General features: G+C 38.1%; 1 protein-coding gene across 5 annotated transcripts in view; it reads left to right on the top strand.

Moving 5' to 3' along the window:
• The window catches only part of Ccdc85a (coiled-coil domain containing 85A), a 224,448-nt gene that overhangs the window by 170,476 nt on the left and 27,336 nt on the right, over positions 1 to 26,636 (top strand). For all 5 annotated transcript variants that reach the window (XM_032916885.1, XM_032916882.1, XM_032916881.1 and 2 more), the window contains exon 3: positions 4,388 to 4,464. In XM_032916885.1, the coding sequence (XP_032772776.1) occupies positions 4,388 to 4,464 (77 nt within the window). The remainder of the gene's footprint in view (positions 1 to 4,387; positions 4,465 to 26,636) is intronic.

The following is a 26,636-nucleotide window of genomic DNA, read 5'->3' as shown; positions in this document are numbered from 1 at the left end:
GTGTCCTTCCTTATATTTTTTGATAATTTTTGGTTCAACTTTGCTTGATATTAAAATGGTTACTCCAGCTTGTTTCTTGGGACCATTTGCTTGGAAAATTGTTTTCTAGCCTTTTACTCTATGTTAGTGTCTCTCTTTGACTTTGAGGTGTGTTTCCTGTATACAGCAAAATGCTCGGTCCACTTTACATATCCAGACTGTTTGTCTAAGTCTTTTTATTGGGGAATTGAGTCCATTGATGTTAGGAGATATTAAAAAAATGACAGTTGTTTCCTGTTATTTTTGCTGTTAGAGTTGGAATTATATTTGTGTCTCTCTTGTCTTTTGGTTTCTGTGCAAGCAGATTACTTTCTTGCTTTTTCTAGGGTGTACTTTCCCTCCTTGTGTTGGAGTTTTCCATATATTATCCTTTGTAGGCCTGGTTTTGTAGAAAGATATTGTATAAATTTGGTTTTGTCATGGAATATCTTGGTTTTTCCATATATGGTAATTGAGAGTTTTACTGGATATAGTAGCCTGGGCTGCCATTTGTGTTCTCTTAGGGTTTGTATGATATCTGCTCAGGATCTTCTGGCTTCCATAGTCTCTGGTGCAAAGTCTGGTGTAATTCTGGTAGGTCTTCCTTTATATGTTACTTGACTTTTTTTGCCTTGCTGCTTTTAATATTCTTTCATTTTTTGTTCATTTGTTATTTTGACTATTATCTGACAGGAGGAATTTCTTTTCTGGTCCATTCTATTTTGAGTTCTGAGGCTTCTTGTATGTTTATGGGCATCTCTTTCTTTACATTAGGTAAGTTTTCTTCTATAATTTTGTTGAAAATATTTACTGGCCCTTTAGTTTGGGAGTCTTCACTCTCTTCTATACCTATTATTTTTAGGTATGTGCTTCGCATTGTGTCCTGGATTTCCTGGATGTTTTGGTTTATTAGCTTTTTGAGTTTTACATTATCTTTGATGGTTATATTGATTGTTTCTATGATATCTTCTGCCCCTGAGATCCTTTCTTCTATCTCTTGTATTCTCTTGGTGATGTTTCCATCTCTGACTCCTGATCCCTTTTTTTAAATTTTCTATCTACAGGGTTGTCTCACTTTGTGTTTTCTTTACTGTTTATATCTCCATTTTTAAATCTTGGACGTTTTTGTTCAATTCTTTCACCTCTTTGGTTGTGTTTTCCTGTAATTCTCTAAGGGATTTTTGTGTTTCCTCTTTACTTGTTTACCTGTGCTGTCCTGTATTTCTTTAAGGGAGTTATTTATGTCCTTCTTAAAGTCTTCTATCATCATCATGAGATGTGATTTTAAATCCAAATTTTACTTTTCCAATGTATTTAGATATCCAATATTTGCTTTTTCGGAGAACAGGGCTCTGATGATTCCAAATAGTCTTGGTTTCTGTTGCTTAGGTTCCTGAGCTTGCTTCTTACTATCAGGTTGTCTCTGGTGTTGGCTTGTCTTGCTGTGGCTTGATACTTTTGTAAGCCTGTGTGTCAGTACTCTTGTAGACGTGTTTTCTTTCAGCCAGATCTGGAAAGAGAGAGCTGCTTCTCAGTTTGTGTGTCCTAAGGCCACCAGGTGGGTCACTTAGAACAGAAAAATCGGCTTTACTTCTCTCAGGTGTGTTGGCTCTACGTTCAGTCAGAAACTGGAAAGGTCCTGCCCTGGACTGCTCCTAGGTCCCTGTGCACAGAAGGCGCGGATGCCACAAGTCGATTTCCTCTTGGGTCAGTAATGTGGGCAGAAAGTTGTCTCCTCTGAATTCTCAGGATTGTCTCTAGTTCTGAGAGTCCAGCTGTTTCCTCCACAGGATTTGGGTGCAGAGAGCTGTGGGACCCATTCAGTTCAGTTCCAGTTACAGGCAGAAACCCAGAGGGTTCCTGCAGCTGACTGCTTCTATATTCCTGTATCCAGAGGGCACTAGGCAGGTTCCTCATGGGTCAGGAATGTGAGCAGAAGTGGCCATTTCCCCTGAGCTATCAGGATTGTCCACACTTCTCTTCTTCTTGTTATTTTGATCAGAGTTGTGAAATTTTAAGGGATTAACACAACATGGATTGATTTTTATATGATGTCTATGTTGCGTTACTAGATAGTCTGTCTTCCTTCCTTTTTTCCTTCCTTCCTTCCTTCCTTCTTTCCTTCCTTCCTTCCTTCTTTCCTTCCTTCCTTCCTTCCTTCCTTCCTTCCTTCCTTCCTTCCTTCCTTCCTTCTTTTCCTTTCTCCCCCCTCTCTCTCTTCCTTTCTTTCTTGGTAGATGATACAGAAACCCAAGATTTGGAGATTATATATTTTCCAGAGACTATGCCTACTTACTTTCTACCTGTTCTTTCACTGAACAGAAATTTCATCAATAGCATGAGTATCTAATCCAATGAGATTAGATACTGTCCCTGCTTTTGTTCCTAGGAGATTTTTTTCCCAGAGTGGGGTGGCTATTTGTGGTTAGGGGGAACTGTATGAAAAGGTTAAATAAGACTTCTAGAATCAGGACACCAGTTTGTAATCTAAACAAACAAACAAAAACAAACAAACAAAAAACCCCTGTATTTCTTAGAGCTTTTAATGATCTAGACTCTTTCCTAGAACAGTGACTGACACAAAGCAGTCACATGATCAATTATTACTGAGGAGATGACTTCAAAATTCTCTTTGCTTTCACTGTAATGTGACTTATGAAATGAATTTTACCTGTTTAAAAGTACTTCTTATCTCTTCATATCTGAATCTGCATTTGCAATGTGTACTTTGGAACATTCAGGCTTGCTCTATCATAATTCATCATAAAAATTAAAAATTAAAAACTAGTTTTCAAGCTCATATTCCCCAACATGTTTGTGTGTATAATGTATGTAGGTTGTTTTTCTAGAGGGGAAAGCTGGTTTTGCAGAACTGTATAAGTCAAGCATTCCTCCTTGCATCTTGATCTGCACAGTAAGGCAGACAGACATTCATAGGGCTTAATCTTGCCATTATATTATACAGCGTACTCTATTTCCTCTGTTCAAAAAGTCCACATAGCATTGCTTTAGCATTTCCTTAAGCTTTAATCAAAGCATATTTTTAGCAAATGTCTTCAGTTTCCCCTGTGTTTCCACCTGCTTGTATAAAACATTTGAGGTCATTGTGTCACTATGTTAGTTAACGTAATTGAGGATGGCTTGTCTGCAGATATTGGTGCACATGAATATGCTATATTTAGAACAAGATGACCTTGTTTTATTTGTGTGTTAAAGGCTGGTATCTCATATAAAATACCAGCTAATTGCTTTTGATGGTAAAAAGAAGAAAATGAGTTTATTTAAGTAATTCTCGGGTAAAACCAATAACGGTTTCCATGATGAATTTCAGATCACAACTTTATTGTATAAGTAGCTGAAGCTTCCCGACTGGGTTTTTAGCATTTGCAATTACATGTGCTTCAATTTCATGCTTTGTTCTTCTTGTGTATTTCTGAGAAGCCCTATCAGGAAGCTTCAAGCATGGTCTGCTGCTCGAATGTTCACTAGAAATGGGGTTATGTACTAGAGGTATTGCACTGCCATGAGCTTTTGACTACACCTGAAAAGTGTCTGTCTGTTCTTGAGTGATGCTGGGCATGCAACTGCACTAAAGTATGAGACATCTGAATATTGTCATTTAGTGAAGAGTCACACTCTGAGTCCCCTGCTGTGACCCCTCTTATGACAAGAAGCTGTAAAATGCAGAATTTGTGTGAACAGAAACGGAGCACAAGACTTCTAAGTGTTCATCATATGACCTTGTAAAATATAAAACTAGCATCAATTGGAACTCTGTTGCTTTTAGTTACTTAAAGATTGGAGTGAAAAAGACACAAAAACTTACAAAGAAAGAGACAACTCTTACATCCTTAGACTCGGCCAAAATCAAAGAAGAAGTTCAGCCCTAAATTAAATGTTTGGGTCATATAAAGATATTCTGTAAATCACAGTTAACAGCTATAAATTAGTGAGAAAAATAAATGCTAAACCTTCAAATGTCTGTTGGGAAAATTCAAAGAACTCTGTATTTGGCGTTCATTCTTGTTTAAAAAGTTAATGAAGTCTGGAAGTTGATTTTTGTTGCAAATCACATCACAAAAATGTTTGGTATATGGGACAAATAAAGTGATCCAAGAAGTTTTAAGGCTCAACATTTATGAAGCAACCTCAGCATCCTCATTTACAAATTTCTTCAATATTGTTAACATTGTACAATGCTCAAAACTGTATAGTGTGAATGGTTTCTCTGGAAAGAATTGTCTTTCTTTTTTAAAGAACTGACTAAGTAATTTCTTGGACCTACTTAGTAAATCAAGCCCAAAATATCCTTGGCAATAAGCTAATCAGGACCTTGTAGATAATGTAAGTTCTTTCTTTTTAATTTTAGAATCAACCCTGTCCTATGTTAGGCAGCTGGAGGCCAGAGTCAGACAGCTGGAAGAAGAAAATCGCATGCTGCCCCAGGTGGGTGACTTTCAAAAGCTCATAGTTAGCAATTATCATTTGAGTTGTAGCCTTTTATTTGAAATTTAAAATCTCAATTACATGTTCTCCTTGAAATGATAGAATAAATATTGTAAATAGCCATTCTTCATATAGACTGCTGAGGTTCCATGATGGCCATCATCCTGATTTCTGAGGATATGAACAGCAATCAATAAGAATGGGAAGTGATTTATAATGAGGAAGAGAATAACACCCATTTTACTGCCCATCACATCATGTGTGTGAGATGGGGGGGTAATTTTGCTAATTTATTAGCTCCATAAAATAGTAGGAGTTCATACTTTAGTTAAATTAGTGCTTTCTAAAAGTCCTTGATATTTTGCTCCTTTAGTGGAGCAAAATAAAGTCAGTAAGTGGCAGGTTTTACTTTGGGACTTTATTACCTATCTCTGGTGAGTGTGAATTTATATTTTTTGTGATATTAAATGACTTGTCATATATTTCACTCATAAATTTGTTTCCATAGCTGTCAGACTGGTAAGAATGAGACTGTTTTTGTGAGGTGGTTTATTGAGTTTATTGAGTTTAAAGAGTTTATTGAGAAATTTGACAAATCCATAGGTTCTAGGGTAGCTTCTTGTCTGACAAGAAGGCAGAGACTCTTTTCAATGTCTGATAAGGGGTTTCTAAGGAACACATCCACGAATCCTTCCATGTTCCATAGACATGTTCATAGTACCAGAAGAGATTGTGCTGTGAAATACGACACTGATGTGTTCTCTTTCTATTTTACTTATTCATTTTACATCTACTTACTGGCCTCTTCCCAGTAACCACTTCCCACAATCTTTCCCCCATCCCCCTCCTGTTCTCCACTGAGTTGGTGGGGCCTACTGGGTATCCCTCCCCCTTCTGCCCCACCAATACATTACGTCTCTGCGAGGCTAGGGTTGCGTTTTCTTTATGTTCTTCCTTACCCTTTCACTTTTTTCCCTTCCTAAAAATTTCCCTTTACATTGAATTTTTAGTACAACTGTAGTAGAATCTTTGGTTGAAAACATTAAACTTCCACCATTCTATCAAGAAAATTGAAAGCACAGCTTCTTGTGCCCACCGTATCTCAGGCAACTGTAATTTTGAAATAAATAAGATAAAGGAATGTAAAACAATACACTTACCTTTTCCTGTCAACAGGAAGTTGGTCTCATCTCAAACTCTGAAACACTAGTGTATATAGTGCAAGTGCCATCTTGTTAGAAACGAACAAGTGACAAGAAAGCGATGATTATTTTGTGTTTGTTTGTTTATTTGCCTTGTTTTGTTTTTAACTGTGAGACTGGAAAGGCAAGACTGGAGGTAAAGGTAGAAGTCTGGAGGCACAGCTTTGACTCTTGGGCACTCACTTTGTGGGAGGAGTGAACCTACTTATGCTGGTACAGTGGCACTGCACATACTGGGACATGCACCTACATGCACTGACCCTATGCATACTGGCACAGGCTCCTACATATACCACATGCACACAATGAAAACACAAGAAACACGATGTTTTTAAATCTGTAAAAATAACTAGAATTCTTGAAGGAAAACAGAAGCATTCTCAGGTGTGCCTTGTGAATATGAATGCTTAAATACATAAAGCTACATATTGAAGTGAGAAGATATTACATAAACCCCATGTTAAAGTGCTGGACAAAGTGTCCAGTTACATGCTTGAAATGCACTGAGATTTTGCTGTCAATGAAAATCTTTCTTTTTCCCTAAAATGTGTGGGGAAGATCACGTTTTATTGAACCTGGGCAATACGTTTATTATTTAAATCATTATAAAAGAAAAAGTTATTTATAACCTGTCAAATTCTATATAGTAAAGATGGGAAAAACAATCTTTTAAATTTAATAATAAAGCACACTTACTTATCATTTTAAAACAAAACAACTTATTCAAAATGTATGCCCAAAATAAGATGAACCTTAGTTTACACAGATATTTTAAGTTTTAAACTTTTGAGTATTGCTTTCGCTAATGACATGACATGTTACATGACAGAACTGCTCAAAGCAAAAGCCTCTGTAAGCACACATAGGCACACATGCACATAGGCCGAGTTCCCAGAGAACTGAGAATTCTGTAATAGGGTTCTCTCCAAAGATCAGGCCTTAGACTGCATGGCACAAAGGCAGGTGCAACTTGTTTTCAGATGTTTGGGGTATGATTGAAAATAATGTCTGATGGTACTCCCTGCAGAAATGGGTAGAGCATTTGTAATGTTAGCTGATTTGCAAGGCAATCCAGGGCAACGTGTTGACTTTCCTGTATAAATTAGTTTCACTCTTAGAACATTTGATTTTTAATTATAAGGGATTTCTCACTATGTCTTGATTAGAATGCAACTGTATTTCTAAATTTATTTATGAGTGCTCATTTGTTTTTGGATAAATGGAAATAAGAATGTAGTTGTCATTGGGACCTTGAATATGTCAGGTTCTTTTGAGGCTATAGCCAGGTTCATTTCCAATCATTCAGAATTTAGCCTTACAGTGTATGGTGGGTTAGAGAAGAAGAAATCTCCTTTTAAAACATCTACACTCATTCCTTATATTAAACAGTTTATAACAAAGGCCCAACTATAAAAGGTTGATCTCTTAATTTGTTAGCAATAAGGTTCTGTGTTTTACAGTTTTGAAGACGAGGTATAAATAAAGAGCTTGAGTCAATGTTGTACAGCTGTGTTAAGTTTTTGTTGCCAGCCTCTCTTACCTAAGGACCTCCAGCCACCAGATTCTACCCACAGAACACTCTCACTGCACTAACCACCAGCTCCAGCCCCCATCATACTGGATTAAAAGCCCAAGCTCAGGACTTGAACTCCCATCAATCACCAACCTGGAAATCTCTGCCCTGGAAAGCTCTGCCCTCCAAGGAATCCTGTAACAAACCTGTCTTCTGCTCAGTTCTTTGGGGCTTCTTTCCCAAGCAAAAGACAGCTACCCTCCTTGCCTCTTCCTTCCAAATAAATGTCTTGTGAGGTTTGGTTTGGAGTATAACTTTTGGGCATTCCTTGCCTCCCAACTGCCTTTCCATCTGAGCTGCAATAAATACTTTGGTGCTGTAACTTGGAAAGGCTTTCCTGGTGTCTGTGTTTCCCCTTGGATTCCTAGTTGCATTAGGACACTCTTCCCTCAGCTCCAGTCCAGTCACAACAGACTAACTTGAGAACAAGGAAGTGACTTCTGAGTATCAAGCACTGCTCTGTTATTCTTATAGGTGATATACCCCCAGCCATATGGCCTTCAAGACTAATGATAGCCTTGACCCCACTCTTGGAGCTGGAATCTTTTCATTTCTTCGGGCTGAAGGGAGTTTTACACCCTCTTCCCTTCAGAGCTGCTGGTAATACCACACCTCCCCTAGGCATTAGTGCCTTTTGGAACTCTGTTCCTTGACTCTTTCCTATAAATGAGGTGCCCATCACACCCCAAGAGCTTTTATTGTTTTGTCCTTGCTTTCTGGCCTTCACAAAAGCCCTGGTATAGGTGCTGAATCTCTCCTCAGGTTTATCTGGACAATGCCTTTGACCTTCACTAAGTGTAGTAACAATTCACTGAATGATTTGGTGAGTCCTGGGGACAACTGTGGCTAGAAACTGCAGTGGTATTTTTCCTCTTTCCTCTCAACCATGAGAATGGTGTCTTCCATACCCTCTTAATTCCCCTTGGGATGCCTTTTAGAGACCCTACAGCCTCGTCACCTGACATTTGACCATGAAGGGGTGTAAATTCATCATGTAATAGAACTTGGCCCCAACACCTCTCAGACAGACAATACAAAGTGCTATTTAACTGCACACATATCCTAATATTATTTGGGATTTTTACAAATACTTTGGAATAATGGAGAGAAGTTTTATTTTTCCTATTTTATTTTTATCTACTCCAGTTTCTGTTTGGTTTTGTCTGGTGTTCTCCCCCACCCACCAAAGGTGGAAATGTCCTGTCTTTTAATGTATCTGTAAATTTGTTACAAAGTATGATCCAGGAGCCTGATCCAGCATGAGGGGGAGAAAGTAAAGACGTAGGGCAGCTGGAGCATGTACACACTCTTTGCTGGCTGGTAAGTCTCTCAGCTCCTTCTTGCAGAATCCTATGTCTATAGCCAGAGCTCAAAACATATTTATCATTAACCTTTTTTTACTCTTAGCTTACTAGATTTAGTTCAACAGGGATTTTGGTCTCTTTTAGGGATTAGATTTTCGTCATTAGCCTCTTGATTTATGCTGTTCATTTTAATTAAAATGGGGTTTGGAGTTGGGGTATGGCTACCCCTCCTGTAGACTCAAACCTCTTGTTTAAAGGATTCTTCCAAAATCTCTGTCCCACATCAGGCAAGCCACCCAACTTTATGACAGAGAAAGGAGAGCAAAACAAAAAAAAGGGACAGATGATTCTCAATAGGGACTATTGCTACTCATGTCTTACATTTTTAGTTTTGGTTTTACTCTAAAGCTTTTGGTAAGGTATAAATCTTACCTCAGGATTTGTAAGCATATTGGATATGATTAGAAACCTGTAAAATCTGTAACAAAAGGATTAACTTAAACTCATCATCCTGGGATTGATAGTTAAAAATCTATCCATAGTTAAAGGAAACAGATGGCTGGCTGCCATATTAGTGGCCATCTTCCCATGGGGATGGAAGCAGTCACATGGCTGTGAGCCATCTTTGCTAGAGTTGAAGGATGGATTTTCTATGTGACTTCACTCCCATCTTAATTAAAAGTGGCATGGCATAAGCCAATGAAAGAAAAATAACTGGCTATGAAGTCCAAACCAAATGATTCCTCCACTGTTTTCAATCACACTAAGGAGCTTCCCCTTGATAGGTCTCAATCTACAGTCCCTGCTCTCTAACTCCAGCCTTTCCCCTCCTCAATGATTAGCTGCCCAAATCAAGCCCTTCAGGTGCCTGGCGTTAGATCACAGCAACCATCACTCCTCCCACTGCTTGCTTGCACTCCTCTATGGATGGGATCTTCTTTACCTCCCTCTACCTGGCCAAAACTGGCCACAGCTCTCCTTTTGCAGGAGATTGCCAGCCTAAATGGCTTGGTGAGGGTACAGGTCCCCTTCTCACGAGGCAAACTCCCTCAAACAGAAAAATGTTTGGGATCCTACACTGCTAATTCTTATACCTTTATTAAAGAATTCCAGTATATTACCTAATCTTATAACCTCACCTTCACTGATGTTTATATGATTCTCACCAACAATTTTTTTTTTCTGGAGGAGCAGAGGCAAGTCTGGATAGGGCACATGAGAAGAAATCCACCAATCCAATGTTTGGGCTGAGGCAGTCTCAACTGAGACCCTAAATGGAATTACAATACACCAGGGGTCAACCTTGCTAGGGATCAGTTTATAACTTGTCATCTGCCTACTTTTTGAAAGGTCATCCTTACAGTGGTAAATTATTAAAAGAAATTCCAAGAGATCATCTAGGAGAAACATGGAAACTCATTTCAATTCCTAAACTGCCTTACTAAGATTCTCCTACAGTATACAATGTGGGTCCTGAGGCTTCATATGGAAAATAACTCTTTACAACCCAATTCTTTCAGAGTTTCCCTGACTGTAGGGCTAAGCTTAAACATCTAGAGAAAGGACCCCTGACTCCATAGAAAACAGTGACACAATAGTCAAAGAAAAGTGCAAAATGCAAAAAGCCCCTAACCCAAAATATTCAGGAAATCCAGAACACAATAAAAAACCAAAACTGAGAGTAATAGGTAGAGAAAAGAGATAAGATTCCCAAATCAAAGGGTCATTAAATATCTTCAATAAAGTTATAGACAAAAACTTCATTAACCTAAAGAAAGAGAAGCCCATAAACATATAAGAAGCCTACAGAACCCCAAATACATTGGACTAGAAAAGAAATTTCTCCTGTCACATAATAGTCAAAACACCAAGTGGACAGATCAAAGAAAGAATATTAAAAGCAGTAAGGGAAAAAGGTCAAGTAACTGCCTTTATACAAAGGCAGTCCTATCAGAATTATACCTGACATCTCAACAGAGATTCTAAACACCAGAAGAGCTTGCACAGATGTTGTACAGACCACAAGAGAACAAAAAATGCCAGCCCCAGCTACTATACCCAGCAAAACTCTTTAATATGGGTAGATGGAGAAACCAAGATATTCCATGACAAAACCAAATTTAAATAATGTATTTCCATGAATCTAGACCTACAATCACTGGTCCTTAATATCTCTTAACATCAATGGACTCAATTCCCCAATAAAAAGATATAGACTAATAGACTAGATAGGAAAAAAAGGACCCAGCACTTTGCTGCATACAGGAAATGCATCTCAGTGAAAAAGACAGACACTACCTCAGAGTAAAAGGCTAGAAAATCCAAACAAATGATTCCAGCTGAAGTAGCCATCATAATATAAAATAAAATCAACTTTCAGCTAAAACTCATCAAAAATGATGAAGAAGGATACTTCATACTCGTCAAAGGAAAAAATCTATCAAGATGAACTTTCAATTCTGAACACCTATGCCCCAAATACAAGGGTAAAGAAACATTATTAAAGTTCAAAGCACACATTGCACATTACACAATAATAGTGTGAGACTTCCAAGAAGAAGGATGGCCAAGATGAGGAGGCTCTCACCCTTTCTTAAAAGGGGGAAAATATCCATAGGAGGGGATATGGAAGCAAAGTTTGGAGCAGTGACTGAAGGAATGGCCATTCAGAGCCTGTCCCACATGTGGCCCATATATAAACAGCCACCAAAACTAAATAAGTTTTATGAAGCTAAAAAATGCATGCTGAAAGGGACCGGATATAAATCTCTTCTGAGAGACACATACACATATGTCCAATACAGAGGTCAATGCTAGCAGCAAACCACTGAACTGAGAACAGGACCCCCTTGGGGGGGCATTAGAGGAAGGATTGAAAGAGCAACCCCATAAGAACAACAATGCCAACCAACCAGAGCTTCCAGGGACTAAAGCACTACCCAAAGACTATACATGGACTGACCCAGGGCTCCAACTGCATATGTAGCAGAGAATAGCCTTGTTGGGGCACCAGTGGAAGGGGAAGCCCTTGGTCCTGCCAAGGTTGGACCCCCAGTGCAGGGGACTATGAGGGGGCAGTAAGGGGGATAGATGGGGGGGAACACCTGAATGGGGAAGGGGGAAGGGAGGGAGGGAGGCTTATGGACAGGAAACCAGGAAAGGGAATAACATTTGAGATGTAAGTAAAGAAATATATCTAAAAAAAAAAAAAGGTAGTGCGAGACTTCAACACCCCATTCTCATCAATGAGCAGATCCTGAGAACAGAAACTAAAGAAAGACAGTATAACAAACAGAATTTATGAACCAAATGGATTTAACACATATCTATAGAACATTTCATCCTAAAACAAAAGAATATACCTAATTCTCAACACCTCATGGTACCATCTTCAAAATTGACCACATAATTGGGCACAAAACAAACCTCAACGGACACAAGAAGATTGAACTAATTCCATGCAACCTATCAGATCACCGAGTGCTAAAGCTTTTTTTTTTTTCATTAAAAGCATAAACAACCTAAAGTCTACATATACATGAAAACTGAACAAAAATGTATTCAATGTTAACTTTGTCATGGACACAATAAAGAATGAAAATAAGGCTTTTCAGAATTTAATGAAAGTATGTTCCAAACTTATGGAACATAATGAAAATGGTGCTAAGAGGAAAATTCATAGCTCTGAGTGCCTCCACAAAGAAATTGGAGAGAGCATACATTAGCAGCTTAAAAGCACATCTTAAAGTTCTAGAACACAAAGAAGCAAAGACACCCAAGAGGAGTGGAAGACAGGAAATAATCAAACTCAGGGCTGAAATCAACCAAGTAGAAACAAGGAAATCTATATAAAGAATCAACAAAACCAAGAGCTTGTTCTTTGAGAAAATCAACAAGATAGATATCCCCTTAGCCAGAGGGCCCAGAGACAGAATAAAAATTAACAAAATCACAAAACAACAGAAACCGAAGAAATTCAAAACATTTTCAGATACTACTACAAAAGCCTATACTCAACAAAACTGGAAAATCTGCGTGAAATGGATACTTTTGTAGCCAGTTATTAGGCACCAAAGTTAAATGAGGATCAGATAAATCATCTAAATAGTCCCATAACTTTTAAGGAAATAGAAGCAGTAATTAAAAGTCTCCTAAGAAACAAAAAACAGGACCAGATGATTTTAGTGCAGAATTCTATCAGACCTTCAAAGATAAACTAATACAATACTCTTCAAAGTATTACACAAAAAAGAAACTGAACTGAAACTAATAATTCATTCTAAGAAGTGACAGTTATGGTGATACCTAAACAACACAAAGACCCAAAGAAAGAGAACTAAAGATCAATTTCCTTTATGAATACTGATGTAAAGAATACTCAATAAAATTCTGGCAAACCAGATCCAATAACATATCAAAATGATCATCCATCCTGATCGAGTAGGCTTCACCCCAGAACGTTTCAATATAAGAAAATCCATCAACATAATTCACTATATAAACAAACTCAAAAGAAAAACCACATGATCATCTCATTAGATGTTGAAAAAGCATTTGACAAAATTCAACAACCCTTCATGTTAAAAGTCTTTGAAAGATCAGGAATTCAAGACCCATACATAAAGATAGTAAAAGAAATATGCAGCATACCAGTAGCAAATATCAAGCTGCATAGAGAGAAACTTGAAGCAATCTCACTAAAACCAGGGACTAGACAAGGTTGCCCGATCTCTCCCTATCTATTCAATATAGTACTCAAAGTCCTAGCCAGAGCAATTAGAGAAAAAATGAGGGCAAAGGGATACAAATTGGAAAGGAAAAATTGAAAATATCATGATTTGCAGATGATATAATAGTATACTTTAGTGACCCTGAAAATTCCACCAGAGAACTCCTATACCTGATGAATAACTTCAGTAGTTGCTGGATATAAAGTTAACTTAAACAAATCAGTAACTTTCCTCTACTCAAAGGATAAATGGGCTAAAAAAGAAATTAGGGAAATGATACCCTTCACAATAGTCACAAATAATATAAAATACCTTGCTATGACTCTAACCAAGCAAGTGAAAGATCTGTATGTCAAGAACTTCAAGTCTCTGAAGAAACTGAAGTTGACCCCAGAAGATGGAAAGATCTCCCATACTCATGGATTGTCAGGAATAACATAGTAAAAATGACCATCTTACCAAAAGCAATCTACAGATTCAATGCAATCTCCATCAAAATTCCAACTCAATTCTTCAGAGATAGAAAGAACAATTCTCAAATTTATTTGGATCAACAAAATACTCATGAGAGAAAACTGTTCTCAACAATAAGAGAATTCTGGGGGAATGACTATCCTTTACCTCAAGCTCTACTACAAAGCAATAGTGATAGAAACTGCATGGTATTGGTACAGAGACAGGCAGGTAGATCAATGGAATAGAATGGAAGACCTAGAACTAAACCCACACACCTATGGTCACCTAGTTTCTGACAAAGAATCCAAAACCATCCAGTGGAAAAAAACAGCCTTTTCAATAAATTTTTCTGACTCAAGTGATGGTTAGCATGTAGAAGAATGCTAATTGATCCATTCTTATCTCTTTCTACAAAGCTTGAGACCACAAGGATCAAGGACTTCCACATAACATTAATACTGCAGACTCCTAGATCAATTATACACAAGTGGCATCTCAGAAAATTGAAACACTTCTGTAAGGCATCAGGACAAAAATGGCAACCTACAGATTGGGAAAAGATTTTTATCAATCTTATAACCAATAGAGTACTTATATCCAACATATAGAAGAACTCAAGAAGTTAAACTCCAGAAAACCAAATAAACCTATTTAAAATGGGGTAAAGAGATAAACGTAATTCTCCACTGAGGAATCATGAATGGCCGAGAAGCACCTAAAGAAATGTTCATCATCTTTAGTCATCAGGGAAATTCAAATCAAAACAACCCCAAGATCCCACCTCACACCAGTCAGAATGGCTAAGATCAAAATCTCATGTGACAGCAGGTGCTGGGTGAGGATGCAGAGAATGAGGGAGACTCCTCCATTGCAATTGCCAGCCGGTATAACCACTGTGAAAATCAATCTTGTGGTTCCTCAGAAAACTGGACATAGTACTACCTGAGGACCCCACTATACCACTCCTAGGCATTTACCCAAAAGACGCTCCAACATATAAGAAGGACACAAGCTTCACTATGTTCATAGCTGGCTTATTCATAATAGGTAGAAGGTGGAAACAATCCTGATGTTTCTCAACACAGTAATGGATACAGAAAACTTATAACGTTTATACAATAGAATAAGACTCAGCTGTTATAAACAATGACTTCATGAAATTTGCAGGCAAAAGGATGGAACTTGAAAAATATCATCCTGATGGAGGTAAACCAGTCACAAAAGAACACACATGGTATGTTAGAGCAAAAAGCTCAGAATACCCACGATACAACTCACAGACCACATGAGCTCAAGAAGAAGGAAGACCAAAGTGTCCTACTTAGTCCTACTTAGAATGAGAGAACAAAATAATCACAGAGGTGGAGGCTGGTAGGGACTTGGGAGGAAGAGAGGAGGTGGAGCTGAAAAAGAAGGGCACAATCAGGTGCGGGAGCAGACAGGAGCGATGTACAGAGGATCAGGAAATTGAACAGAGGTGTGTAGCAATGGGGGATGGGGAACTGTAGCTAACAGAAAGCCCAGACGCCAGGAATTCAAGAGTCTCCTAGGACACAATTGGGATGACATTAGTTGAAATACCCAACAAAGGGGAGAGAGAACCTATAGAGAACATAACCAGAGGTTAGGTACGGCCCCAGTTGAGGCATGGTGCCACCCACCTGTCTCAAAAAATATTAACTCAGGATTGCTCTTGTATAAAGGAAATGCAGGGACAAAGAGTGGAGCAAAGACGGAAGGTAAGGCCATACAGAGACTGCCCCACCTGGGAATCAATCCCACATGGAGCCACCAAATCCAGACACTACTTCTGATGCTAAGAAGTGCTTGCTGACAGGAGCTTGATATAACTGTCTCCTGAGAGTCTGTGCCAATGCCTGACCAATACAGATGAGGATGCTTGCAGCCAATCACGGGAGTGAGCACAGGGATTCCAATGGAGAAGTTAGGGGAGGGACTGAAGGAGCTGAATTATTTTGGAACCCCATAGGAGGAACATTGATATCATCCAACAGGAATCCTCAGAACTCTCAGGGACTAAATCACCAACCAAAGAACATGCATGGCTCCAGCTCCATATGTATCAGAAGATGGCCTTATCTGGCATCAATGGGAGAGGAGGCCCTTGGTCCTGTGAGGTCTGGATGCCCCAGTGTAGCGGAATGATAGGGCAGTGAGGTGGAAGCAGGTGGGTGAATGGGTGGGGAGCACCCTCATAGAAGCAGGGTGTAGGGTGGACGGATAGGGGTTTTGCAGAGGGGAAACTGGGAAGGGGGATAGCATTTGAAATGTAAATAAAATAACCAAAAATATATAAAAAATTTATATCAAAATGAAAATTGCTACATCTGTTTTGATATACTCACATATAAATACACATTTTTTTTCTGGATACAGAGCTATAGGTTTTTGGAACTGACTAGAAACTTACATATCCTTTATGACAATTCACTTTATAAGTGAAAGGATATCAAGAATATCAAGCTCAGAGATTAGGAGTGCTGTCCTAGGCAGAGTGCTAGTTAAAAATGGACTCAGGCCAAGATAGACGAGGGTTGACCTGTTAATTGGTTCACACTATTGCTATAACTCAGTGTAATGATACGCCTAAATCTATTATTTTTCCTGCAGCAGTTCTTATTGTTTTATCCCTTCTTCTTTTAAGAAAACATGCTTTTGTTTTTGTAAAAGCAACATCTTCCATTACAAATAAGAGAAGCCATGTATTTCATAGGATTTTTCTCCCTGAAACATCTCCAAAATACTTTAGAATCATATAGTTATAATATAAATCATAACTCTGCATAAAAAATTGACTTCTAGAAATGTGGTCAGAGAAGCTTTCTGCTCATGGGGCTGAAGTGGCCAGTTGATCAAAGGGTCACAGTGACACTCCTCAAATTGAAATTTGAAATACAATTGTTTCACCCAAAATCCGAGACTCATTTCAATCCCTCTGCATGCCATCATTGTTCGCTTGATGCCCATGGGGATTTATTAATGCCACTATGACTGTTTGTGTGTTGGTCTGTTGTGGAGAATTATATTCGACTGTGTGTTTAAATGTCTGATGTACTTTATTGTAAAGCATGGTGCTTCCTTTTCATGATTACAGTTGCTTTTCATATATAACTTGATGTAAACTATCATTTTTGAATAATTATCCTCACATAGTCTGTATTGATTAATCTTTGCATCATGAGAGCTAAAAGTAAAGCAGTTTGCTGTAGGTCTAAAGCCAGTTAAATGCCTTTGTTACAAGTCCTAATGGAAAATCTGTTCCCTTTGATCAAATGCTCTGGCACCAGCATCTGCTTGGCAAGAACTCTGTGTACTTTGTGCCTCACAGTGTACCTGCCCACCTCTTGAAAGAATCCAGGACCAATAAAAGCACCCAGAACTGCCTGATGGTCTCACCCCGCCCCCAATCTGTGCTGGGCTTTAGCAGACCTTCTTGACAGACAAGGCTCTGGGATCTCCACCAAGTGGGCCCTTTTCAGTGAGCATGGATTTTCTTTTCTTTTTTTGCGGGGGGGGGGATAGTATGCACAGTAGTATCTAATTTTAGGGCTGGAAATGAAAATTTACCCTCTCAGGCAATTTGATCACAATGTGGACTCACAAAGCCGCCTTTCAGAGCTTTGAGAAGGAACAAGCGCTGTTTCCAAATCGGTTTCTGAACAAAGGAAAAGAACCTGTCACTATTGCCAGAAGTGCTGAGAAGGGTACATAGGAGCTAAGGAAATTGTGCCTCTCATTTCCATGGCAACACAATATTAGTCCAGCTTCATATCTCAGAATTACTCCTTCAACTCCGGTTATGTGCAAACATCAGCAGTCCAGTACACAGGCAGAGATGTCAGGATTCTCTGACGTATGTGGACCCTATGCCCTTTCTCTTTTCTGCACTGGAAATTATTATATGTTGCTTTTGTCTCTATTTCCTTGTCACATTTTCTGACAATATGATTTGTCATTATTTTTGCATCGTGTAGTGCTGTAAGTACAGGTTTCTTTTTGGGTAGAAATTACTATGGGGGCTCAGTAACTGTTTTTCACATACACACAGGTACACACATGGACATGCACAGAAACATAAACACACACACACACACACACACACACACACACACACACACACACACACACACCAGAGTCACTGGGTTACTGGGTTACTTACAGCTCAGGGAAGTGATAATGTTCTTCAGCTGCTGCGTGGAATTTTCTATTCTGTTGTCTTTCAAAGTAATTGGTATAGAATTCTTTTTTTCTTATGAATATCAATCCCAATATGGAGACACACTTGGATAGAGAAGCTGGATAGGAAAATTAGTTAATGTATTAAAATCTGACCACTTTTGGAGTCATATTTGGGTGGAAATGGATAATTCATATAATTAACAAAAAAAGGAAAGTCTACACCTAGTTCAGTAGAACCTCAGAGGACAAATTGAACTCTACTAGTAAGAGAGCTTTGGAATGGAGACATATGTAAATACAGAAAGCAAGTTATTGGGGTATTGGATATTAAGAGACCTAAATAAATGGAGACTTAAACTAATGCGTACGAAAGATAATGTCATTGAGTAAAATTTATAGGGGAAAAAAGTCCAAGGCAGCATAAGAGTTTTCAAAATCCTAGGATACATTGTATTCTAATGAGCTCTGCTCATTCTTAAAGGGTCTTGCTCGGATCCATGAGAAGACATAGCTAGCTCTTGAGAGTGGATGTAGAAAGCTCATGTAGATATGGGTTACTTCCTCTGTGACTGGGGCAAAGGTGTGTAAGCCAAACTGTCTTCCTCTTTCTGGTTTTGATGTTTCTTATAATAAGATTCAAGCCTTTTTCATGAACTCTTGTGTTCCCATATTACTCCTCACTGTAGCCTAAACAAAGTAAATATTGCTCATAAAATATAACATACTAAAAATTAAGGTTGTAGCACCTTATTGGTACATTGGTGATTATTGGTAATCACCTATATGTCCTTTTCACATAAGACAAGCATCAGTGCGAATAGGCAATACCTATGTTATCTGATTTTAACCATATCATGCACAAGAAATGTAATATAGGTAAACAATGATCTTTAACAACACAAGGTTGTTGATAAGTATAAATTTTTAAGTGACTTTAGAATTCCTTAAGTATTGCTCTTGCCCAGTGGAAAAAGACACAATTCAGTCATATTTAAGGAACCTTGGGCAGGAGAAATGGTCCAGTAGTTAAGAGCACTAACTGCTCTTTCAGAGGTCCTGAGTTTGATTCCCAGGAAACACATGGTGACTCACAACCATCTGTAAAAGGCATTCGATGCCCTTTTGGTCTGTCTGAAGATAGTGACAGTATACTCACATACATGAAATAAATAAATAAATCTTTTTTAAAAGGCAAGTTTTAAAAAGGAGCCTTAATCAATGACTTTGGACTCGGACTAATCAAATGGTTAACAGATACTGTGATATCCTAGAAAGAACACTGGACAGAAATCTATTAGAACTTTTTCCAGATTGCATCTGCCTTCCATCACTCACAGACCTGGGAACACTCCTATTTTCCCCAAGCCTTATATTCCTACGTATACAAGAGGTTGTCATAGGAAACATGAAAAGTTGAACCAAGCTCTGTAAGTTTATAACTTTATCAGAAGTATTTTAAATACAATATACCAAAAAAGTATTTTGTGTTATTTATGTTTTGATCCTAAAATTCCTTAAAAATTTAAAGCTATTGTTTTTAGCTTTTAACTTTAAACATGTCTATTTCTATCAATGTTGCTTATGCAACTTAATTGGTTCTAAAATTAATAAAATTTCGCCAAGTATTTATTAAACATATTTAAATAGCATCAGCATAATTATGTAGGTTTAAGGTACATGTTATATTAAATACCTGTTGTAGTGGCTTCATATACTGAGCCGTGTTGATCTACATGTATTTTCAGTGATGAAACATAAGCTTCTTAGCTTTTAATTTTTACATAAAATTTTATGTAGTCAACAGGAAGACTCAGATTTTCCTTAATAATATATATTTGAAAATAATACACTTATGATAAATGGTTATAGACTCTCTGGTTAAGCACAAATGCCTCATTTTCTTCATGTCTAAGTAAGGTTTCATCCAGCTCTGTATATCCTGAACCTTTGAAGTTAGAAGCCTGACTCTGTGTGTACCATTGAAACGGGTATAATAAGCAGAACTGAAAATTTATAAAGCCCTAGAATTAGGAAAAAAGAAAACATCTTTCAAAGTAGAGATTATAGATAGCATTTAATATGAGTTGGTTCTGAGCACTGACAAGAAACACCCTGCAAAGAGGACAGGTGGGATGTGAGGGAAGTGTCTATGGCTAATGCTGAAGGCTTTGTGATGCCTTGGGGATCAGCATATCCCACCAGAGACACCAAGGTAGTTTTTAAAACTAGTCTGGGAATAAGACATTTCAAGCAGAGCCCCAAAATACCAACAGACACAATTTTAAATGCAGTGCTAGTTATTAGCTATCATTGATTGATAAGAGAATCCATTTAATCTACACACAAGAGCTAGAGAGATGCCTCAGGGGTTAAGAATACTTCCTAGCTTTTAGAGGACTCCCCTAAAATTCCCAGTACCCACCTTATATGGGCAGTTTATAACTGCACATAATTCTATCTCCAGTGGGTTCCATGCCTTCTTATAACTTCTGTGAGCACCTACACTTGCATATATACATAGAATATCCACATGCATGCATGCATGCATGCACACACAGGCAAACATGTGCACACATATGCAAAGTTTACATACACATGCAGAGCTAGAGAGAGAAACATAAAAATAAACCTTGCTAAAATAAAAATAAAAACAATCCAAAATGATCAATGTCACTTCAGTTTAGAGAATTATCTCTTGTACATACAAAAATACTTGCAATATTGCATGTCATTAAAAGAGATGTGATGTTCAGTAGAGGAAACTTTCCAAATTATGTTGAAAGAAAATGCAACAGAAGAAGTATAAAGAGACCAGATTTATCTATCCTTACTTCACAGTCAGACAGTAGGTAATATTTACTTTAAAATGCACTATAAATTTTCAGCATTCGGTTGTCAGATAAGACAAATTACTATAAAAAGACAAATTACCATGATATGACAGAGGATATCACACATTAGCTTTACTTTACTTTTTGTGGTGTTATCAGACTGAGAAGAATAACAGAAGAGGAACTGCCTATAAATCAAAATCAGCTGAACTGTGATACTCATAAAGACGAGAGTGCAGAGGAAAAAGACATTTTCTCAAAGACGTCGAATTTATTGGATTCATGCCATAGACCGAAGAATACAAAATAGCAGCCAGTGGCAGAGTGTGGAGCTTTCCATACATGGCGTGGTTCACACAGAGAATGTGACAAACATTGTAGACAAATGGCAGCAGCATGGTGCTGCTTTGCTACTTGAGAGTCTTTGCTTAGCTAAGCAAATGCTTTATAACATAGTTAAGGGTTCTTGTAGAGTTTATGTTAAAACTTCTGTGTGGCATTTTTACCACAAGAAGAAGTAGATTGTTTTAGAAGACAACTACCACACTTGTACATTTGCATAAATGTTCTTCCGGCTGTAACAGCTCAAATAGGTGTTCTAGATGATAACAGTCCTCTCTATTGGTTGACGGTGAGTCTGTCCCAGTATATGGATTTCCAGCTATTGTCTTAAGTATTGTTGTGTAGGTTATAAGACTTTTCCCCCAAACCCCTACCCAGAACCTAACTGTGGTTTCTCTTTGCTACAAGGATCCACTTCCATGTTCCAGCCAATTTTGAGCTGAAGATATCTACTTAGTATGGGTTCTGATTGATGACAGGCCATAGTGTGATGGTTTGCATGTGCTTGACCCAGGGAGTGGCTCTATTAGAAGGTGTGGCCTTGTTGGAAGAAGTGTGTCCCTGTGGGGTGGACTTGGAGACCCTCCTCCTAGTTGCCTGAGGATGCTCAGTCTGTTCCTGGCTTCCTTCAGGTGAAGAGGTAGAACTCAGCTCCTCCTGCACCATGCCTGCCTGGATGCTGCCATGCTCCCACCTTGATGATAATGGACTGAACCTCTGAACCTATAAGAGAGCCCCAATTAAATGTTGTCCATTATAAAACTTTCATTGATCATGGTGTCTGTTCACTGCAATAAAACCCTAAGACGCACAGATTTATAAATTCACTTTTCACCTGAGTTTCAGGCACCATAGGTGGGAAGGAATAATTAACAGCCAAGAACCGCAGGTTAACATAAACTCACAGACATAGCTACCTAGTCTGATTCTTCTGTGAGAACTTTATTCCTTGTAACTTCACAGACTATCATCAAAATTGACTCATCTCAGTTATTTGTGATATTAAGAATATGGAATCAAGACCTACAAATAATGAAACCATCTCTCAAAATTTCTGTTTATTTAAAATTTATGCTTTGATCTCAAAAGAGTAGGCAGAATTGTTGTAATTTCATTGCTGTTTTGTGGTGAGAAATGTTCACTGAAGCCCCATGAATAAAGCCATATATGTTAAAAAAGAAAAACAAAGAACTAGCCAAACCAAAACGTCCTTCTATCACAGAAGATAGAAGGCATAGGTACAACTTTTAGTGGCATAGGTACAACTTTACATTTAGTATATTTTAAAAGGGAAAAAGAAAACAACAAATGAAAATAGCTAACATTAACATGATCTACCAAAACCCATTGTATAACTATTTTTTAGTTCTACTTATATAATTATTATTCTAACATAAATTTTTTGACTGAAAATAGTTTATAGAAGGCATATATATTTGGCTTAAATGTAATGAAATAAATAAGGAATTTGGTATGACGTTTTCATGACTCCTAATGCCTCTTATTTGTCACACATAATGTTCAAAGCAAGAGTTCTAGTTTTTGGAAGATAACAAATAAACTAATAAACACAACCAGATGGGAGCCGTTTTGGACTGACATATTTGCTGGCGCTGGGGAAAGAGCTTTTCAATAGCCAAAACATATCAGCTGTTTCTGATCCCATGCTAGGTGTGTCTTCATGTTGAAAAGAAAAAAAAATGATTCTCATTTAATTATTTATTAAACAAGCAAACCTAATATCCATAACTGCAGAAATATCCTAAGTTCAAAACAAAATAAATATGTAGTACATTTCCTCAGGGTCAGCCTGTATGCTGAGGGTAGTGGGGAGGCAGAGGTGGTGGGGGTGGGGGTGGGAGGAAGAGGTTGGAAGTGGAGATGGTGGGTGGGGAGTGAGCTGTCAGTTCTCATTGGGATGCTCTGCCCGTACTGAGTGACAAAAGACAACGGAAGCTCCAGTTGAGATTTAAATGATGGCTTTAGCAAAAGGGTTTTAAATAAAGTGTTTGGAAACTTTGTGCTAATTTGTGTGTGTTATTTTTCTTTGGAGAAGTCACATTCACTTCTTACGCCATTTTCCCCTATCCAATCCTAGCTTACTGTTCACAAAACTCCACATACTACTGTCAGGGAGGACCAGCCCAGGTTCTAAGCCAGTAGGAAAGGTGTTTGGAGAAGTCAGGTTTGGCCTCCCATGGTTGCCTGTGAGGAGTATGGCTCTTGTAGCTTCACAGGAGTTGGTTTTCCTTACAGAGAATTCACTTGCTTAGGGAAACCCGGTCTCCTCAGCTTTTGAAGCATTGAATGTGGCAAAGATAGATAAGGAAGGTATCGATACAAATATTACTTCTTAAATGTGGATCCTACACAGCAGAATCTTGTTACTAACATTGTTCATCAGACCCAGACGTGGGGATATTGCAAGACATTTTTCCATTTATGTATGTTGTTCAGGTTGAATACTTATGACTATAAGCGATTTTGACTTTATAAGCTCAAAGTATCTTATTTTGAAAAATTCTATATTTAGTACCTTTTGCAATGTCTGGCAGTGTTTTTCTTTTAGATGTATTTTTGTTTTGCATTTTTTGAGGCATCAGTTTTAGTTGATTTTAAGTCTGTGTTCAAAATCTTAGCCTTTCGGTCCAAGAGAGACTTTCTAAGTCATCTAAAGGACAGTACTTAATTCCTTTATATTTCATTATGGGATCGTTGTGGGAACCAAGGTTTTCGATATTGTACCCAATTACAAAATAATCTGAAATCATTTAAGGTAGATCTGCCTTTGCTTGCAGTTGGTGCACAGGATACACTATTCTGGGTGACTCAACCTCAAGCACTAACCACTGTGTCCCCATTGCAGCCCCACTCTTGGGTCCATCTTGATGATTGCAGTTCTCACCTTGCCATCCATGATTATCTCCATTTTGTGGCTGAAAATTTTTCTGGTAATAGGAAGAAGCAAGCTATCTGTTAGCACCAGTCAAGTGCCCTTCCCACTTGCTCACACTGTGTTTTATATGGCACATGCTTTGTTTCTCTTGAAGCACTTTATGTATGAAAACAGCAATGATAGTCTCATCTGAAACATGCTGCTGCCATTCTGAAGCCTGGAGTTAGCCAAGAGATCTGGGCTTTCTAGCTGGTCTATCTACTTTGATATTTTCTGTGAGATAATTACTATTGTGCTCACAATTAAGCTTAGAATGATTGATTTCATTTTTTGGGAAGAATTAAGGGCATGTATTATCCCCAAATAAGTTGTTCCTTAGGGAAGAACTTTTATCTTATTCTTCATCTCCTGGTTCAATCAGTTTTGCTTTAAAATCTTGCTTGTTTTCAGGAACTTCCCATTAATACAAATCTGACAGCTTCTTTATCTATAGGATCTAAGGACAAGCCTTTAAAGTGAAGATCCAGTTAGTAAATACTTTTAAATTTGTTGTCATTATATGTGGTGCAATTCTTTATGTGTTCATTGAAAGCACAAGAATAAAAGATATAACCACAAAGAATATAGAGATGATGAGTGTGTTTGAATTTGTGTTTATTTTATGTGTTTTTAAATAAACCTTTACTTATGGTATAAGCAATAGGCTTTATTTAAGTTTGGCAGTAGTTTACTGACTGGCAGATTATCTCAAAACTAAGATTTCACCAATTGCTTAGGCGATGTCTTACATCTTCCTTTTATTGAATATTTTATATTTAGATTTCAAATGTTATCCCCTTTCCTGTCCACAAACCCCTATCCTATCCTAATTCCCATATCATCTATGAGGGTGTTTCCCCAACCATCCACCCACCCCTTCCCGCCTCCCTGCCCTGACATTCCCTTACACTGGGGGTTCGAGCCTTGGCAGGACCAAAGGCTTCTCCTCCCATTAGTGCCTAACAAGGCCATCCTCTGCTACATATGCAGCTGAAGCCATGGGAATATCCATGTGTACTCTTTGGATAGTGGTTTAGTTTCTGGGAGCTCTGGTTCATTGGTATTGTTGTTCTTATGGGGTTGCAAACAACTTCAGGTCCTTCAAATCTTTCTTTAACTCCTCCAATGGGGACTCAGTTCTTAGTTCAATGGTTGGCTGTGGGCATCTGCCTCAGTATTTGCCATGCTCTGGCAGAGCCTCTCAGGGACAGCTATATCAGGCTCCTGTCAGCATGCACTTATTGGCATCAGGAATATTGTCTGGGTTTGGTGGCTGTATGTATATGGGCTGGATCGCCAGGTGGGGCAGTCTCTGGATGGCCTTTCTTTCAGACTTTTCTCCAATCTTTGTCTTAGTATTTCCTCCTGTGAATATTTTTGTTCCCCCTTCTAAGAAGGACTGAAGCATCCACACTTTGGTGGTCCTTCTTTTTGAGCTTCAAATGGTCTATGGCTTTTATATTGAGTAATCTGAGGTTATGAGCTAATATCCACTTATCAGTGAGTTCATATCAAGTTTGATATTTGTGATTGGGTTTCCTCATTCAGAATCATATGTCCGAGTTCCATCCATTTGCCTAAGTATTTAATGAAGTCATTGTTTATAATAGTTGAGTATTACTCCATTATGTAGATGTACTATATTTTCTGTATCCATTCTTCTGTTGAAGGACATCTGGTTTCTTTTCAGCTTCTGGCTATTATAAATAAGGCTGCTGTGAACACAGTAGAACATGTGGTCTTGTTATATCTTGGAACATCTTTTGGGTATATGTCCAGGAGTGGTATACCTGGGTCCTCAGGTAATACTATGTACAATTTTCTGAGGAACCTCCAGACTGATTTCCAGAGTGTTTATACCAGCTTGCAATCCCATCAATAATGGAGTAGTATTCTTCTTTTTCCACATCTTCCACATAATCTGTAGTCACCAGTGGTTTTTATCTTAGGTATTTTGACTGGTATGAGGTGGAATCTCAGGGTTATTTTGATTTACATTTCCCTGACGACTAAGTATGTTGAGTAAATTTTAGTTGCTTCTCAGCCAATCAGTATTCCTCAGTTGATAATTCTTTTTTTATCTCTGTACCCCATTTTAAATAAGATTATTTGATTCTCTGTTGATTCCAGTTCTGAGTTTCATTATTTCCTGCCATCTACTCCTCTTGGGGGTATTTTCTTCTTTTTGTTCTAGAACTTTTAGGTGTGCATCAAGTCGCTATTGTATGCTCTCTCCAGTTACTATTTGGATGCACACAGGGTTGTGAGTTTTCCACTTAGCACTGCTTTCATTGTGTTCCATAAGTTTGGGTATGCTGTGCGTTTATTTTCACTAAATTCTAGAAAGTCTTTAATTTCTTTCCTTATTCATCCATGTCCTAATTATAATTGAGTAGAGTGTTGTTCAGCTTCCATATGTATGTGAGCTTTCTGTCATTTTTGTTGCTATTGAAGACCAGTCTTAGTCCATGGTGATCTGATAGGATGCATGGGATTATTTCAATCTTCATATATCTGTTGAGACCTGTTTTGTGACTAATCATATGGTTTATTTTTTAGAAGGTATTATGAAGTGTTAAGAATTAAGTAGGTATATTGA

Source organism: Rattus rattus, chromosome 11, assembly GCF_011064425.1.
Source record: "Rattus rattus isolate New Zealand chromosome 11, Rrattus_CSIRO_v1, whole genome shotgun sequence".
NCBI classification, from domain to species: Eukaryota; Metazoa; Chordata; class Mammalia; order Rodentia; family Muridae; genus Rattus; species Rattus rattus.
Note: the sequence above shows the minus strand (reverse complement) of the source record. Positions and strands in the feature narration are given on the sequence as shown.